Source organism: Panulirus ornatus, chromosome 58 (assembly GCF_036320965.1).
Source record: "Panulirus ornatus isolate Po-2019 chromosome 58, ASM3632096v1, whole genome shotgun sequence".
NCBI classification, from domain to species: Eukaryota; Metazoa; Arthropoda; class Malacostraca; order Decapoda; family Palinuridae; genus Panulirus; species Panulirus ornatus.
In genome coordinates, this window is record NC_092281.1 from 22,912,178 (window position 1) to 22,931,671 (window position 19,494).

The 19,494-nt window shown below is 41.6% G+C and overlaps 1 protein-coding gene across 3 annotated transcripts in view; it reads right to left on the minus strand.

The window, feature by feature from the left end:
- Neurl4 (neuralized E3 ubiquitin protein ligase 4) overlaps positions 1–19,494 on the minus strand; it is a 508,598-nt gene that overhangs the window by 122,983 nt on the left and 366,121 nt on the right. For all 3 annotated transcript variants that reach the window (XM_071695559.1, XM_071695560.1, XM_071695561.1), the window contains one exon: positions 14,975–15,192. In XM_071695559.1, coding sequence (XP_071551660.1) covers positions 14,975–15,192 — 218 coding nt within the window. The remainder of the gene's footprint in view (positions 1–14,974; positions 15,193–19,494) is intronic.

The following is a 19,494-nucleotide window of genomic DNA, read 5'->3' on the forward strand; positions in this document are numbered from 1 at the left end:
CCTGCACGCGCGTGAGGTAGCGATAGGAAAAGACAACAAAGGCCACATTCGTTCACACTCACTCTCTAGCTGTCATGTATAATGAACCGAAACCACAGCTCCCTTTCCATATCCAGGCCCCACAAAACTTTCCATGGTTTACCCCAAATGCTTCACATGCCCTGGTTCAATCCACTGAAAGCACGTCAACCCCAGTATACAAGAATACACACTTATACATATATGCACATGGACATAATTCCTACTTGCTACCCTTATTCATTTCCATCGCCACCCCACCACACATGAAATGACAAACCCCTTCCCCCGCACACGGGCAAGGTAGCGCTAAGAAAAGAAAACAAAGGCCATACCCTCTTTGTCAATCTTTCCTCACTCATTCTCTCCATGTGACCAAACCATTTCAAAACACATTCTTTTTATTACCACACATCTCTCTTACCCTTTCATTACTTACTCATTCAAACCACCTCACACCACATATTGTCCTCAAACATCTCATTTCCAGCATATCCACCCTCCTCCACACAACTCTATCTATAGCCCACACCTCGCAACCATATATCATTGTTGGAACCACTATTCCTTCAAACATATCCATTTTTGCTATCCAGGATAACTTTCTCAACTTCCATACATTTTTCACTGCTCCCAGAACTTTCGCCCCCTCCCCCACCCTATGATTCACTTCCGCTTCCATGGTTCCATCTGCTGCCAAATCCACTCTCAGACATCTAAAACACTTTACTTCCTCCAGTTTTTCTCCATTCTAACTTACCTCCCTCAACCCTACTGTACCTAATAACCTTGCTCTTATTCACATTTACTCTCAGTTTTCTTCTTTCACACACTTTACCAGACTCAGTCACCACCTTCTGCAGTTTCTCACATGAATCAGCCACCAGCGCTGTATCATCAGTGAACGACAACTGACTCACTTCCCAAGCTCTCTCATCCACAACAGACTTCATACTTGCCCCTCTTTCCAAAACTCTTGCAGTCACCTCCCTAACAACCCCATCCATAAACATATTAAACAACCATGGACACATCAAGCACCCCTGCCGCAAACCAACATTCATTGAGAACCAATCACTTTCCTCTCTTCCCTCACGTACACATGCCTTACATCCTCGATAAAATCTTTTCACTGCTTCTAACAACTCACATCCCTCACCATATATTCATAATGCCTTCCACAGCGCATCTCTATCAACTCTAACATATGCCTTCTCCAGATCCATAAATGCTACATGCAAATACATTTGCTTTTCCAAGTATTTCTCACATACATTCTTTCAAGGAAACACCTGATCCACACATCCTCTACCACTTCTGAAACCACACTGCTCTTCCCCAGTCTGATGCTCTGTACATGCCTTCACCCTCTCAATCAATACCCTTCCATATAATTTCCCAGGAATACTCAACAAACTTATGCCTCTGTAATTTGAGCACTCATTTTTATCCCCTTTGCCTTAGTACAATGGCACTATGCAAGCATTCTGCCAATCCTCAGGCACTTCACCATATATACATTAAATAACCTTATCAACCAGTCAACAATACAGTCACCCCCTTTTTTAATATATTATTCAACTGCAATACCATCCAAACCCACCGCCTTGCCGGCTTTCATCTTCCGCAAAGCTTTTACTACCTCTTCTCTGTTTACCAAATCATTCTCCCTAACCCTCTCACTCTGCACACCACCTCGACCAAAACACCCTATATCTACCACTCTATCATCAAACACATTCAACAAACCTTCAAAATACTCACTCCATCTCCTTCTCACATCACCACTACTTGTTATCACCTCCCCATTAGCCCCCTTCACTGATGTTCCCATTTCTTCCATTGTCTTACGCACTATATTTACCTCCTTCCAAAACATCTTTTTATTCTCCCTAAAATTCAATGATACTCTCTCACCCCAACTCTCATTTGCCCTCTTTTCCACCTCTTGCACCTTTCTCTTGACTTCCTGCCTCTTTCTTTTATACATCTACCACTCATTTGCATTATTTCCCTGCAAAAATCATCCAAATGCCTCTCTCTTCTTCTTTCACTAATATTCTTACTTCTTAATCCCACCACTCACTACCCTTTCTAATATGACCACCTCCCACGCTTCTCATGCCACAAGCATCTTTTGCGCAAGCCATCACTGCTTCCCTAAATACATTCCATTCCTCCCCCAATCCCCTTACGTCCCTTGTTCTCACCTTTTTCCATTCTGTACTCAGTCTCTCCTGGTACTTCCTGACACAAGTCTCCTTCCCAAGCTCGCTCACTCTCACCACTCTCTTCACCCCAACATTCTCTCTTCTTTTCTGAAAACCTCTACAAATCTTCACCTTCGCCTCCACAAGATAATGATCAGACATCCCTCCAGTTGCACCTCTCAGCACATTAACATCCAAAAGTATCCCTCACACGCCTATATATATATATATATATATATATATATATATATATATATATATATATATATATATATATATATTATATTTTTTTATTATACTTTGTCGCTGTCTCCCGCGTTTGCGAGGTAGCGCAAGGAAACAGATGAAAGAAATGGCCCAACCAACCCCCCCATACACATGTATATACATACGTCCACACACGCAAATATACATACCTACACAGCTTTCCATGGTCTACCCCAGACGCTTCACATGCCCTGATTCAATCCACTGACAGCACGTCAACCCCGGTATACCACATCGATCCAATTCACTCTATTCCTTGCCCTCCTTTCACCCTCCTGCATGTTCAGGCCCCGATCACACAAAATCTTTTTCACTCCATCTTTCCACCTCCAATTTGGTCTCCCTCTTCTCCTCGTTCCCTCCACCTCCGACACATATATCCTCTTGGTCAATCTTTCCTCACTCATTCTCTCCATGTGCCCAAACCATTTCAAAACACCCTCTTCTGCTCTCTCAACCACGCTCTTTTTATTTCCACACATCTCTCTTACCCTTACGTTACTTACTCGATCAAACAACCTCACACCACACATTGTCCTCAAACATCTCATTTCCAGCACATCCATCCTCCTGGCACCACTATATCCATAGCACACGCCTCGCAACCATACAACATTGTTGGAACCACTATTCCTTCAAACATACCCATTTTTGCTTTCTGAGATAATGTTCTCGACTTCCACACATTCTTCAAGGCTCCCAGAATTTTCGCCTCCTCTCCCACCCTATGATCCACTTCCGCTTCCATGGTTCCATCCGCTGCCAGATCCACTCCCAGATATCTAAAACACTTCACTTCCTCCAGTTTTTCTCCATTCAAACTCACCTCCCAATTGACTTGACCCTCAACCCTACTGTACCTAATAACCTTGCTCTTATTCACATTTACTCTTAACTTTCTTCTTTCATACACTTTACCAAACTCAGTCACCAGCTTCTGCAGTTTCTCACATAAATCAGCCACCAGCGCTGTATCATCAGCGAACAACAACTGACTTTTGCTTTGTCGCTGTCTCCCGCGTTTGCGAGGTAGCGCAAGGAAACAGACGAAAGAAATGGCCCAACCAACCCCCATACACATGTATAGACATACGTCCACACACGCAAATATACATACCTACACAGCTTTCCATGGTTTACCCCAGACGCTTCACATGCCCTGATTCAACCCACTGACAGCACGTCAACCCCGGTATACCACATCGATCCAATTCACTCTATTCCTTGCCCTCCTTTCACCCTCCTGCATGTTCAGGCCCCGATCACACAAAATCTTTTTCACCCCATCTTTCCACCTCCAATTTGGTCTCCCACTTCTCCTCGTTCCCTCCACCTCCGACACATATATCCTCTTGGTCAATCTTTCCTCACTCATTCTCTCTATGTGCCCAAACCATTTCAAAACACCCTCCTCTGCTCTCTCAACCACGCTCTTTTTATTTCCACACATCTCTCTTACCCTTACGTTACTTATTCGATCAAACCACCTCACACCACACATTGCCCTCAAACATCTCATTTCCAGCACATCCATCCTCCTGCGCACAACTCTATCCATAGCCCACGCCTCGCAGCCAAACAACATTGTTGGAACCACTATTCCTTCAAACATACCCATTTTTGCTTTCCGATTCTTCAAGGCTCCCAGAATTTTCGCCCCCTCCCCCACCCTATGATCCACTTCCGCTTCCATGGTTCCATCCACTGCCAGATCCACTCGCAGATATCTAAAACACTTTACTTCCTCCAGTTTTTCTCCATTCAAACTTACCTCCCAATTGACTTGACCCTCAACCCTACTGTACCTAATAACCTTGCTCTTATTCACATTTACTCTTAACTTTCTTCTTTCACACACTTTACCAAACTCAGTCACCAGCTTCTGCAGTTTCTCACATGAATCAGCCACCAGCGCTGTATCATCAGCGAACAACAACTGACTCACTTCCCAAGCTCTCTCATCCCCAACAGACTTCATACTTGCCCCTCTTTCCAAAACTCTTGCATTCACTCCCTGACAACCCCATCCATAAACAAATTAAACAACCATGGAGACATCACACACCCCTGCCGCAAACCTACATTCACTGAGAACCAATCACTTTCCTCTCTTCCTACACGTACACATGCCTTACATCCTCGATAAAAACTTTTCACTGCTTCTAACAACTTGCCTCCCACACCATATATCTTAATACCTTCCACAGAGCATCTCTATCAACTCTATCATATGCCTTCTCCATATATATATATATTATTATTATTTTTATTATTATACTTTGTCGCTGTCTCCCGCGTTTGCGAGGTAGCGCAAGGAAACAGACGAAAGAAATGGCCCAACCCCCCCCCCCATACACATGTATATACATACATCCACACACGCAAATATACATACCTACACAGCTTTCCATGGTTTACCCCAGACGCTTCACATGCCTTGATTCAATCCACTGACAGCACGTCAACCCCGGTATACCACATCGCTCCAATTCACTCTATTCCTTGCCCTCCTTTCACCCTCCTGCATGTTCAGGCCCCGATCACACAAAATCTTTTTCACTCCATCTTTCCACCTCCAATTTGGTCTCCCTCTTCTCCTCGTTCCCTCCACCTCCGACACATATATCCTCTTGGTCAATCTTTCCTCACTCATTCTCTCCATGTGCCCAAACCACTTCAAAACACCCTCCTCTGCTCTCTCAACCACGCTCTTTTTATTTCCACACATCTCTCTTACCCTTACGTTACTCACTCGATCAAACCACCTCACACCACACATTGCCCTCAAACATCTCATTTCCAGCACATCCATCCTCCTGCGCACAACTCTATCCATAGCCCATGCCTCGCAACCATACAACATTGTTGGAACCACTATTCCTTCAAACATACCCATTTTTGCTTTCCGAGATAATGTTCTCGACTTACACACATTCTTCAAGGCCCCCAGAATTTTCGCCCCCTCCCCCACCCTATGATCCACTTCCGCTTCCATGGTTCCATCCGCTGCCAGATCCACTCCCAGATATCTAAAACACTTCACTTCCTCCAGTTTTTCTCCATTCAAACTCACCTCCCAATTGACTTGACCCTCAACCCTACTGTACCTAATAACCTTGCTCTTATTCACATTTACTCTTAACTTTCTTCTTCCACACACTTTACCAAACTCAGTCACCAGCTGGGGATAGGGGAGAAAGAATACTTCCAACGCATTCCTAACGTGTCGTAGAAGGCGACTAAAGGGGATGGGAGCGGGGGGCCAGAAACCCTCCCCTCCTTGTATTTTGACTTTCTGAAAGGGGAAACAGAAGAAGGAGTCATGCAGGGAGTGCTCATCCTCCTCAAAGGCTCAGATTGGGGTGTCTAAATGTGTGTGGATGTAACCTAGATGAGAAAAAAGGAGAGATTGGTAGTATGTTTGAGGAAAGGAACCTGGATGTTTTGGCTCTGAGTGAAACGAAGCTCAAGGGTAAAGGGGAAGAGTTGTTTGGGAATGTCTTGGGAGTAAAGTTAGGGGTTACTGAGAGGACAAGAGCAAGGGAAGGAGTAGCACTACTCCTGAATCAGGAGTTGTGGGAGTATGTGATAGAGTGTAAGAAAGTAAATTCTAGATTGATATGGGTAAAACTGAAAGTTGATGGAGAGAGATGGGTGATTATTGGTGCATATGCACCTGGGCATGAGAAGAAAGATCATGAGAGGCAAGTGTTTTGGGAGCAGCTGAATGAGTGTGTTAGTGGTTTTGATGCACAAGACCAGGTTATAGTGATGGGTGATTTGAATGCAAAGGTGAGTAATGTGGCAGTTGAGGGAATAATTGGTATACATGGGGTGTTCAGTGTTGTAAATGAAAATGGTGAAGAGCTTGTGGATTTGTGTGCTGAGAAAGGACTGGTGATTGGGAATACCTGGTTTAAAAAGCGAGATGTACATAAGTATACGTATGTAAGTAGGAGAGATGGCCAAAGAGCGTTACTGGATTATGTGTTAATTGATAGGCGTGCGAAAGAGGGACTTTTGGATGTTAATGTGCTGAGAGGTGCAGCTGGAGGGATGTCTGATCATTATCTTGTGGAGGCGAAGGTGAAGATTTGTAGAGGTTTTCAGAAGAGAGAATGTTGGGGTGAAGAGAGTGGTGAGAGTAAGTGAGCTTGGGAAGGAGACTGTGTGAGGAAGTACCAGGAGAGACTGAGTAAAGAATGGAAAAAGGTGAGAGCAAAGGAGGTAAGGGGAGTGGGGTAGGAATGGGATGTATTTAGGGAAGCAGTGATGGCTTACACAAAATATGCTTGTGGCATGAGAGGCATGGGAGGTGGGTTGATTAGAAAGGGTAGTGAGTGGTGGGATGAGGAAGTAAGATTATTAGTGAAAGAGAAGAGAGAGGCATTTGGATGATTTTTGCAGGGAAAAAATGCAAATGAGTGGGAGATGTATAAAAGAAAGAGGCAGGAGGTCAAAAGAAAGGTGCAAGAGGTGAAAAAAAGGGCAAATGAGAGTTGGGGTGAGAGAGTATCATCAAATTTTAGGGAGAACAAAAAGATGTTTTGGAAGGAGGTAAATAAAGTGCGTAAGACAAGGAAGCAAATGGGAACTTCAGGGTGTTTTGGTCGAGGTGGTGTGCAAAGCGAGAGGGTTAGGGAGAATGATTTGGTAAACAGAGAAGAGGTACTAAAAGCTTTGCGGAAGATGAAAGCTGGCTAGGCAGCAGGTTTGGATGGTATTGCAGTGGAATTTATCAAAAAAGGGGGTGACTGTATTGTTGACTGGTTGGTAAGGTTATCTAATGTATGTATGATTCATGGTGAGGTGCCTGAGGATTGGGGGAATGCTTGCATAGTGCCATTGTACAAAGGCAAAGGGGATAAGAGTGAGTGCTCAAATTACAGAGGTATAAGTTTGCTGAGTATTCCTGGGAAATTATATGGGAGGGTATTGATTGAGAGGGTGAAGGCATGTACAGAGCATCAGACTGGGGAAGAGCAGTGTGGTTTCAGAAGTGGTAGAGGATGTGTGGATCAGGTGTTTGCTTTGAAGAATGTATGTGAGAAATACTTAGAAAAGCAAATGGATTTGTATGTAGCATTTATGGATCTGGAGAAGGCATATAACAGAGTTGATAGAGATGCTCTGTGGAAGGTATTAAGTACAAGAATATATGGTGAGGGAGGCAAGTTGTTGGAAGCAGTGAAAAGATTTTATCGAGGATGTAAGGCATGTGTATGTGTAGAAAGAGAGGAAAGTGATTGGTTCTCAATGAATGTTGGTTTGCAGCAGGGGTGCTTGATGTGTCCATGGTTGTTTAAATTGTTTATGGATGGGGTTGTTAGGGAGGTGAATGCAAGAGTTTTGGAAAGAGGGGCAAGGATGCAGTCTGTTGTGGACGAGAGAGCTTGGGAAGTGAGTCAGTTGTTGTTCGCTGATGATACAGCGCTAGTGGCTGATTTGGATGAGAAACTGCAGAAGCTGGTGACTGAGTTTGGTAAAGTGTGTGAAAGAAGAAAGTTGAGAGTAAATGTGAATAAGAACAAGGCTATTAGGTACAGTAGGGTTGAGGGACAAGTCAATTGGGAGGTAAGTTTGAATGGATAAAAACTGGAGGAAGTGAAGTGTTTTAGATATCTGGAAGTGGATTTGGCAGCAGATGGAACCATGGAAGCAGAAGCGAATCATAGGGTGGGGGAGGGGGCGAAAGTTCTGGGAGCGTTGAAGAATGTGTGGAAGTCGAGAAAGTTAACTTGGAAAGCACAAATGGGTATGTTTGAAGGAATAGTGTTCCAACAATGATATATGGTTGCAAGACATGGGCTTTAGATAGAATTGTGCGAACGAGGGTGGATGTGCTGGAAATGAGATGTTTTAGGACTATGGGGTGTGAGGTGGTTTGATCGAGTAAGTAATGAAAGGGTAACAGAGATGTGTGGTAATAAAAAGAGTGTGGTTGAGAGAGCAGAAGAGGGTGTTTTGAAATGGTTTGCTCACATGGAGAGAATGAGTGGGGAAAGATTGACAAAGAGGATATATGTGTCAGAGGTGGATGGAACGAGAAGTGGGAGACCAAATTGGAGGTGGAAAGATGGAGTGAAAAAGATTTTGTGTGATCGGGGCCTGAACATGCAGGAGGTTGAAAGTCATGCAAGGAATAGAGTGAATTGGAATGATGAGGTATACCGGGGTCGACGCACTATCAGTGGATTGAACCAGGGCATGTGAAGTGTCTGGGGTAAACCATGGAAAGTTCTGTGGGGCCTGGATGTGGAAAGGGAGCTGTGGTTTCGGTGCATTATACATGACAGCTAGAGAGTGAGTGTGAACGAATGTGGCCCTTGTTTTCTTTTCCTAGCATTACCTCACGCACATGCAGGGGGAGGTGGTTGTTATTTTATGTTTGGCGGGGTGGCGACAGGAATGAATAAGGGCAGACAGTATGAATTATGTACATGTGTATATTTCTAACATACATTCTTTAAAGGAAACACCTGATCCACATATCCTCTACCACTTCTGAAACCACTCTGCTCTTTCCCAATCTGATGCTCTGTACATGCCTTCACCCTCTCAATCAATACCCTCCCATATAATTTCCCAGGAACACTCAACAAACTTATAACTCTGTAATTTGAGCACTCACTTTTATCCCCTTTGGCTAGGTACAATGGCACTATGCAAGCATTCCGCAAATCCTCAAGCACCTCACCATGAGTCATACATACATCATATAATCTTACCAACCAGTCAACAATACGGTCATCCCATTTTTAATATATTCCACTGCAATACCATCCAAACTCGCTGCCTTGCCGGCTTTCATCTTCCACAAAGCTTTTACTACCTCTTCTCTGTTTACCAAATAATTCTCCCTAACCCTCTCACTTTGCACACCACCTCGACCAAAACACCCTATATCTGCCACTCTATCATCAAACACATTCAACAAACCTTCAAAATACTCACTCCATCTCCTTCTCACATCACCACTACTTGTTATCACCTCCCCATTAGCCCCCTTCACTGATGTTCCCATTTGTTCCCTTGTCTTACGCACTTTATTTACTTCCTTCCAAAACATCTTTTATTCTCCCTAAAATTCATTCATTGATACTCTCTCACCCCAACTCTCACTTGCCCTCTTTTTCACCTCTTGCACCTTTCTCTTGACCTCCTGCCTCTTTCTTTTATACATCTCACACTCATTTGCATTATTTCCCAGCAAATATCGTCCAAATGCCTCTCTCCTCTTTCACTAATGATCTTACTTCTTCATCCCATCACTCACAACCCTTTCTAATCTGCCCACCTCCCACACTTCTCATGCCACAAGCATCTTTTGCACAAGCCATCACTGCTTCCCTAAATACATCCCATTCCTACCCCACTCCCCTTACGTCCTTTGTTCTCACCTTTTTCCATTTTGTACTCAGTCTCTCCTGGTACTTCCTCACACAAGTCTCCTTCCCAAGCTCACTTACTCTCACCACTCTCTGCATCCCAACATTCTCTCTTCTTTTCTGAAAACCCCCACAAATCTTCATCTTTGCCTCCAAAAGATAATGATTAGACATCCCTCCAGTTGCACCTCTCAGCACATTAACATCCAAAAGTCTCTCTCGCGCGCCTATCAATTAACAAGTAATCCAATAACGCTCTCTGGCCATCTCTCCTATTTACATACGTATACTTATGTATATCTCTCTTTTTAAACCAGGTATTCCCAATTACCAGTACTTTTTCAGCACATAAATCTACAAGCTCTTCACCATTTCCATTTACAACATTGAACACCCCATGTACACTAATTATTCCCTCAACTGCCACATTACTCACCTTTGCATTCAAATCACCCATCACTATAACCCAGTCTCGTGCATCAAAACTACTAACACACTAACTCAGCTGCTCCCAAAACACTTCCCTCTCATGAGGCACTTATTATACTTAATCGCCATTTCCCACATATGCGAGGTAGTGCCAAGAAACAGACAAAGAATGGCCCGTCCACTCATATATACATATAAATACATAAATCCCCAAAAATGCACATATACATACACATAAATATCAACATATACACATATACATACACATGTATATATTCATGCTTGATTGCCTTCATGCATTCCTGGCTGGCACTATCACACCCCACAGGAAACAGCTTCAGTACTCCCTGCTTCAGCAAGGTAGTGCCAGGAAAACAGACAAAAAAAAGGCCAAATTCATTCACTCAGTCTCTAGGTGTCATGTGTAATACACCAAAACCACAACTCCCTATCCACATCCAGGCCCCACAGAACTTTTCATGGCTTATCCCATACGTTTCACATGCCCTGGTTCAGTCTATTGAAAGTACGTTGACCTCAGCAACCACATAATTCTAATTCACTCTATTCTTTTTATACCTGATCTCCATTTCCCATATCTGTCAGGTAAAACCAGGAACAGATAAAGAAAGGCCACATTCAATCGCAACCATTATCTAGCTGTCACATGCAATGCTTCAAAAACACAGCTTCCTATTAACAAGTGAACCCTACAAACCTTTCCATGCTTCCCCCCAGCTACTTCACATGCCCTGGTTCAGTCTATTGACAGCATGTCAAACCCTGTATACCACACAGTTCCATTTCACTCTATACCATGCACACTTTTCCCCCTCCTGCACTTTCAGGCCTTATCCACTCAAAATCTTTTTCATTCCATCCATCCACCTCCAATTTGATCTGTCTGATTCTTGTTCCCTCCACTTCTGGCATTCATATCCCCTTTTGTCAACCTCTCCTCATCCATTCTCTCCGTATGTCCAAAACATTTCAGCATGCCTTCTTCACCTCTCTCAACCACATTCTTTTTATTACCACACCTCTCCCCTACCATCTTATTACATTCTCAATCAAATAACTTCACACCACATATTGTTCTTAAACATTACATTTCAAATGCATCCACCCAATCTACACATCCTCAGCATCATGCCTTGCATCCATATAACATTTTTGAATCTTTTATACCTTTAAACTCACCCTCTTTAACGCTCTCAGATAATAACCTCTCATTCCAAATATTCTTCAATGCTCCCAGAACCTTCATCCCCTCATCCACCCTATGACTTACCTCCACTTCCATGGTTCCATTTGTTCATTCCGAGATATCCAATACAATTCTTTTCCTCCAATTTCTCTCCATTCAACCTCACACCTCACTAAACCTCTCACACCTTGCTAAACCTTATATCCTTGCTTGTACTCACATTTACTCAAGCATCTCTTCACACACTTCCAAACTCAGTCACCAACTGCAACTTCTCACTCGAATCTGCCAACAGAGCTGTGTCATCAGCAAACAACTGACTCACTTTCCAGACTCCTTTATCCCCTACAGACTGCATGCTTGCCCCCTCTCCAAGGCTCTTGCATTTACCTCTCTCACCATCCCATCCATGAACAAATTAAACAGTCAGGGTGAAATCAGACCAACCTTCACTTGGAACAATCCAATCTCCTCTCTCCTTACTTGAACATATGCCTTACATCCTTGATAAAAACTTCTCACTGCTTCTAACAGTTTGCCTCTCACACCATATATACTTTAAAACCTTCCACATAGCATCTCTATCAGCCTTATCATGTGCTTTCTCCAAATCCATAAATGCCACAAGCAATTTCTTCTCTAAGTGTTTCTCATCCACATTCTTTAAAGCAAACACCAGCTCCACACATCTACTACTTCTGAAACCACACTGTTCCTCCCCAGTCTGATGCTCTGCACATGTTCTCACCCTCTACATCATTACTCTTCCAGAGAACTTACATGGCACACTCAACTTTATCCACCCTTGCCTTTATGTAATGGCACTATATAAACACTCCACTAATCCTCAGGCTCCTCACCATGATCCATACATACAATGAAAATCATAACTAACCAATCAATAATGCAGTCACCCCCTTTCTTAAGAAATTAAACTGCAATACCACCCACTCAAGCAGCCTTGCCACATTTCATCTCATGTAAGGCCTTGATCAACTCTTTTTCTTCACCAAACCACTCCCCTTGACTCTCTCACTCTGCATAGCACCCCAAACAAACACCCTACATCTGCCAACCTATCATCAAAACATTCAGCAGTCTTTCCAAATACCCAATCTCCTCCTCACTTCATCACTACCTATCAATACTTCCCTATTTGCTCCCTCCACCAATGTTCCCATTTGTTCACTTGTTTTAAACACAATATTAACCACCCTTATGTTTACTGATACTTGCTGACCCTAAATTCATTTGCCCTCTTCTTCAACCCCATGCAACTTTCTCTTTTCCTCCTCCTGCTTTCTCTTAAACAATCATTTACACTCTTGCCCTGTCAGTATCAACCATATACCTATCTTTTCTCTTTCAATGGCAACTTTACTGTCAAGATTACTCCATTTGCAACTCTTTCTGATCTGCCCACCTCCCATCTTCACATGCCACACACATAATTTGCACATGCCAGCACTGCTTCCCTAAATACCTCCCATTCTTCATCAACTTCCCTTGTTTCATTTACTCTCACCTCTTGCCATTCTGCACTCAATCTCTCCTCTTATTTCTTCACATAGGTCTCTTTTCCAAGCTAACTTACTCTCACCACTCTCTTCTCAGCAACATCATTTCCTCTCTTCTGAAAACCTATACAAGTCTTTACACTAACCTTCACCAGGTATCAATAAGACATCCCACCAGCTGCTCCTCTCAATACATTCACATCCAAGACTCTCCCTTGGAGATACATATACATAGTCTCTGGGGATTAGGGAGAAAGAATACTGCCTCAGAAAAGACAACTGAGAAGGAAGGGAGTTTGGGCCAAAAATCCTCTCCTTTTGGACTACTTTCCAAATGAAGGGACAGAGAAAGGAGCCAGGCCAGAATTTTTTCCTCCTTGGCGAAATCACCTGTTCCTGATGTTTCATCGCTGATAAGAGAAATAGCCAACGTGTATACTTATACTCAGACACTTTAGCTGGAGCCTTTGAAGACATCCTAGCTAGGCTGATTTTTCTATTTTGCTTGAGCTTTAGTTAGAAACACTAGGTAGAACTAGTACATAAGAGCATTAGACAGTAGTCATTAGTAATAATGGGTGGGAGCCTCTGCAAACACTTCACTAACCTTGTCCTCTAACAGTGGTCTGTTGAGAGTGAAGAACTAAAGGCTAAGAAGTGGCACTGGAGTTCTTTAATTATGGAGACTGTTGCTGTGGCCACCCCTTAGAGGAAGTTCCAATTGGAACAAGCATCAAAGAGATACAGATAGATAGATAGACAGTCTTTGGAAGGTGATAATGCAAGAGGAAAGAGTTTCTACTCCCAATTCCACCTATCAGTTGTCTCTTATGACATGAAGAAAATACATACCTACCAGCCTACAAGTACCTGCAATTAGATTGGGCCTAAGTGAAGGATAATAATCATTGGCTGATTTGGTGGTTTTCTTATCCTGCAATCAAGATTCCTCTCTTGAGATTTTGATGCTTGTTTGTTCCACCACTTTTCTGATTTCACTTGGTAAAACTGGGAGTGAATTACCTACATATTTCATATCATATTCATACATTTAACCTTTAGGTCTATAACGTCTGTTTTCTGTACTTTGCTTTGTCACATACCTTAGCAAATTAAGAAACACAATCTCCATTCTTCATTTCATTAAAGTTTCCAAGATGTCTTTGTAATGGATTACTAGCCGAGTTTGTGTGCAAATCCAAGAAGGCCTTCATGTACATAATTCACAGACAAGTATTCTAACATCATTTTCATCTGTTTCAAATACTATAATTTCATTTGGTCTAAGCTTGGCAGAAGCTTGGATGCTCTCTATGAATTGTTGGTAGACATGCAATTTTGTGAATATTTGCCATGTTATTTTCATCTAGGGTTTGCTGTATCAATAACATCACTGGGTTTGATACTGTCTTATCCTTTATCTTTTAATGTATTATATCTGGTCTTGGTGCAACTTCTCCTTTTGGGTCATGTTAAATATATCTTCAGTAAACAGGGCATTGCTCGTGACATTAGATAAAAGATGAACAAACAGATGGATGACAAAAATGACTGATTAAGTGATTCCAATGTCTGTTTCACTACACGAGACAAAAAATAGATATATTACAGATTACTACAAGATCCAAGAATCTTTCACTCATTATTCTCATGGACCACATGTGTACACTAACTATCCTGTTCTCTCTTGCCAGACACAATAATCATGCTCTTGTCTACCCTTCATTCCTTTCAAACTAATTCCTTTCTTAAATCTGTTCTTCCATCCTTATGATGAGTTGAAACCGAATATTCATAATACAACAAATTTTTTCCCCTAAAAGTTATGTTAGCCTCTAATACCAAAAATCCAATAAGATAACAGAGAATAATCTTATATCAAAAATCAATACCTCTGCACAAATCTCCATCATGTGTGTGAGATATGTTACTCAGTACCTGTAAATAGTTGAGCTGGAGACACTTGAGGGTAAAACCTCTGACGAACAGTGATCTGAATGCTGCATGATTGTGGCTTGGGCTGCCTGACCATACAGGTCCACTACACCATAAACATGTTCTGGTACATTGCTGGCAGCTAAACCCTGCTCTACTCCATTGACATAAAAGTACAGGTTGCCATTGTCTTTTCGGAGTACACCAACCCGGTCTCCAACCTATGGTAAAAGAATAAAATGTTAACTGACATTACACTGTCTTTGACATCACTCTGTTCAGGAATATAACAAAGATATCTCTCTTGTGTATGTAAATATAGGTATTTATACACATAATTGTAAATGATTTTTCTCTGACAAATATAAAAGATATGATTGAAAAACAAGAAAATGTGTAACAAAGGCAAATTTATGTACTCTCAACAGAATATGAGTATACCCACACGAGGGTACATTTGTTTAAACTCTCAGCAAGCAGTAATATTTATGTACTGTCAAGTCTGTTTAACCATGCAACCACCTACATATCCAAATATTATTCATATCAATGTTTCTATATAATGATATTCTTAAAATGCTGGTTTTAAAACTGAAAAACCTTTTCTCTCAGAGAAAGTGTTCCATGGGGATAAGATATATTCCCTAAGAATGTATAGGCTATGATCTTCAATTCATCCTTGCTTATCACTTTATAATGATTATGGTATCTCACTTGTTCTGGGACTACCCTCAACTAATCAGCAACTAACACCATGCTGACATCATAGACATACTCACTTTCAGCTTAATCAAGCTCACAATTTGTAGACTGTGGATGCTAAGGAGGAAGATAAGGAGGAAGCAGCAGAGGCATTGAAGGTCTTTCCACTCAGTGATTTCACATTTTTAAAGTTGTACAGAAAATATAGTTAGCTTTAATTAAAGATTTAAAAATATAACTATGTACATGTGTATATATGGTATATATGTATATGTCTATGTATGTATATATGTATATGTCTATGTATGTATATGTATGTGTAAGTTGAAATGTACTGGTATGTATATGTGTGTGTGTGGGCATGTATACACGTGTATGTGGGTGGGTCAGGCCATTCTTTCATCTGTTTCCTTAAACTATCTCGCTAACGCAGGAGACAGTGACAAAGTATAATATAAATATATTTACAAAAGTATATTTGGTCTACTGCTATCACTATGATAACAAGTAGATATTCTCTTTATGTTTTAGTGCCACATGCTAAAACAGTGGGAGGAAGGTCTGAGTTTCTAGTAAGTTGCCACTATGCATATTTTATAATCTATTATACTTACACAGAAAAATTGTTGATTTCTATTAAGCTGTATCTAATGAATATTTCATTTTTAAAATCAACATGATTCATTATTTTTTTCATAAAGGTATGTAGACTTACCAGCTGCACCATTTGAATGGAATGATATCAAGGTCAAACAAGTACTGGCAACTATGCCTCCAATTGTGCTGAAAAAACATTTACTGCCTCATCTTGGTCAACTTACAATGCTAGAAGAGTCAATATTCATAAAAAAACTCTACACAATCTGACAACAGATCATCATAGTCATGAAATTCTCAATCATCTGTACGGTCCTCTAAAAGCTGTTAAATCTTTTATCACAGACCAGAGAGCAGCAATATTGTAGTACATGGATAGGTAAGGTTGAAGAGAAAAGATGCCAGGAGAAAAATTAGAGAGACAAATGGTTTTTGATTCCACTTTGGTTGACTGAAAAGAGGAGGATGAGCCAACATAGACCTGTAAGCGGTCCTCAACATCTAGGTAAATTAACTCCCATAGATATGAAATATCTGCTCACAAGGAAAATAATTACAACAGCTATACATTACTTTGTGATGGTGATTATGTGGGGTTTTTGAGACAAAGAATATGGTTAAGCCCAACATTTTCATATCATTACAGGGTTGAACTGTGGTGGTCAAGCATCATGGTGATGACATAATCTGTCACATCAGCAGCAGTAATGTGGCTAGTGTATCATTCTCTGTACATCATTATTCAAGCCTGAGCTTTCTATTTTAAATTTTATTGATATTTATTTATTTATTTTGCTTTGTCGCTGTCTCCCGCGTTTGCGAGGTAGCGCAAGGAAACAGACGAAAGAAATGGCCCAACCCACCCCCATACACATGTATATACATACACGTTCACACACGCAAATATACATACCTATACATCTCAATGTACACATATATATATACACACACAGACACATACATATATACCCATGCACACAATTCACACTGTCTGCCTTTATTCATTCCCATCGCCACCTCGCCACACATGGAATACCATCCCCCTCCCCCCTCATGTGTGCGAGGTAGCACTAGGAAAAGACAACAAAGGCCCCATTCGTTCACACTCAGTCTCTAGCTGTCATGCAATAATGCCCGAAACCACAGCTCCCTTTCCACATCCAGGCCCCACACAACTTTCCATGGTTTACCCCAGACACTTCACATGCCCTGATTCAATCCACTGACAGCACATCAACCCCGGTATACCACATCGATCCAATTCACTCTATTCCTTGCACGCCTTTCACCCTCCTGCATGTTCAGGCCCCGATCACTCAAAATCTTTTTCACTCCATCTTTCCACCTCCAATTTGGTCTTCCACTTCTCCTCGTTCCCTCCACCTCTGACACATATATCCTCTTTGTCAATCTTTCCTCACTCATTCTCTCCATGTGACCAAACCATTTCAAAACACCCTCTTCTGCTATCTCAACCACGCTCTTTTTATTTCCACACATCTCTCTTACCCTTACGTTACTTACTCGATCAAACCACCTCACACCACACATTGTCCTGAAGCATCTCATTTCCAGCACATCCACCCTCCTGCGCACAACTCTATTCATAGCCCACGCCTCGCAACCATACAACATTGTTGGAACCACTATTCCTTCAAACATACCCATTTTTGCTTTCCGAGATAATGTTCTCGACTTCCAAACATTCCTCAAGGCTCCCAGGATTTTCGCCCCCTCCCCCACCCTATGATTCACTTCCGCTTCCATGGTTCCATCCGCTGCCAGATCCACTCCCAGAAATCTAAAACACTTTACTTCCTCCAGTTTTTCTCCATTTTATTGATATATCCTATAAAATGATAAAACTAAAATACTTTCTATAAATTGTTTGATAAACTCGTGTTTTGAGGCAATGCTAAATCTTCAGAGCATACAGTTTAAGGGTTAATGATGGTTCGAAGAATAATGGAGAGAGCAAATATTTTTCCTGCACCTTCATGGCACTAAATAGATCCATATAGGCTATAAATGGTGGAATAAGTCAGCTGCTTATTTTCAAAGCAACAAGAAAAGACATTAGTATGTTAACTAATGTTGACTGCTGTTCCCTAAGAGTACAAGTACTGTGGACTGCCTTAGGAAGGTTGATATGATATACACCTTCCCTACAGAAGAGACTTCTTACAAATCAGCTTACGGTCCTTTATACAGTGTAACCCTGTGATCTACAAAATCTTTTTCTTTTTTTAATCTTGGAGCAGAATTGATAATAATAAAAAAAAATGACTTTCTTTCTTGGAAATTATCTATGCTGGGTTCTAAAGATTCACAAGATATCTAATCAATCAGGAAATGTTATCATGATTTCTCTCAAAATCTATATGAAACTCCAATGGTTTGAAAAGAAATTACAGTCCCCAATTCAATGATCTGATGCTGTCATGTATAATGCACCAAAACCACAGCTCCCTTCCACATCCACGCCCCACACAACTTTCCATGGTTTACCCCTGACGCTTCACATGCCCTGGTTCAATCCATTGACAGCACGTCGACCCCAGTATACAACATCGCTCCAATTCACTCTATTTCTTGCACGCTTTTCACCCTCCTGCATGTTCAGGCCCTGATCACTCAAAATCTTTTTCACTCCATCTTTCCACCTCCAATTTGGTCTTCCACTTCTCCTTGTTCCCTCTACCTCTGACACACATATCTTCTTGGTCAATCTTTCCTCACTCATTCTCTCCATGTGACCAAACCATTTCAAAACACCCTCTTCTGCTCTCTCAACCACACTCATTTTATTACCACACATCTCTCATATCCTTTCATTACCTACTCGATCAAACCAACTCACACCACATTTTGTCCTCAAACATCTCATTTCCAGCACATCCACCCTCCTCCGCACAACTCTAACTGTAGCCAACGCAACACAACCATATAACATTGTTAGAACTACTATTCCTTCAAACATACCCATTTTTTACTTTCCGACATAAGTTTATGATGACAAAACCCACTTTCAGTTTTACCCATATCAATCTACAGTTTACTTTCTTACACTCTATCACATATTCCCACCACTCCTGTTTCAGGAGTAGTGCTAGTCCTTCCTTTGTTCTTCTCCTCTGACTACCCCCTGACTTTACTCCCAAGACATTCCCAAACAACTCTTCCCATTTACCCTTGAGCTTCGTTTCACTCAGAACCAAAACATC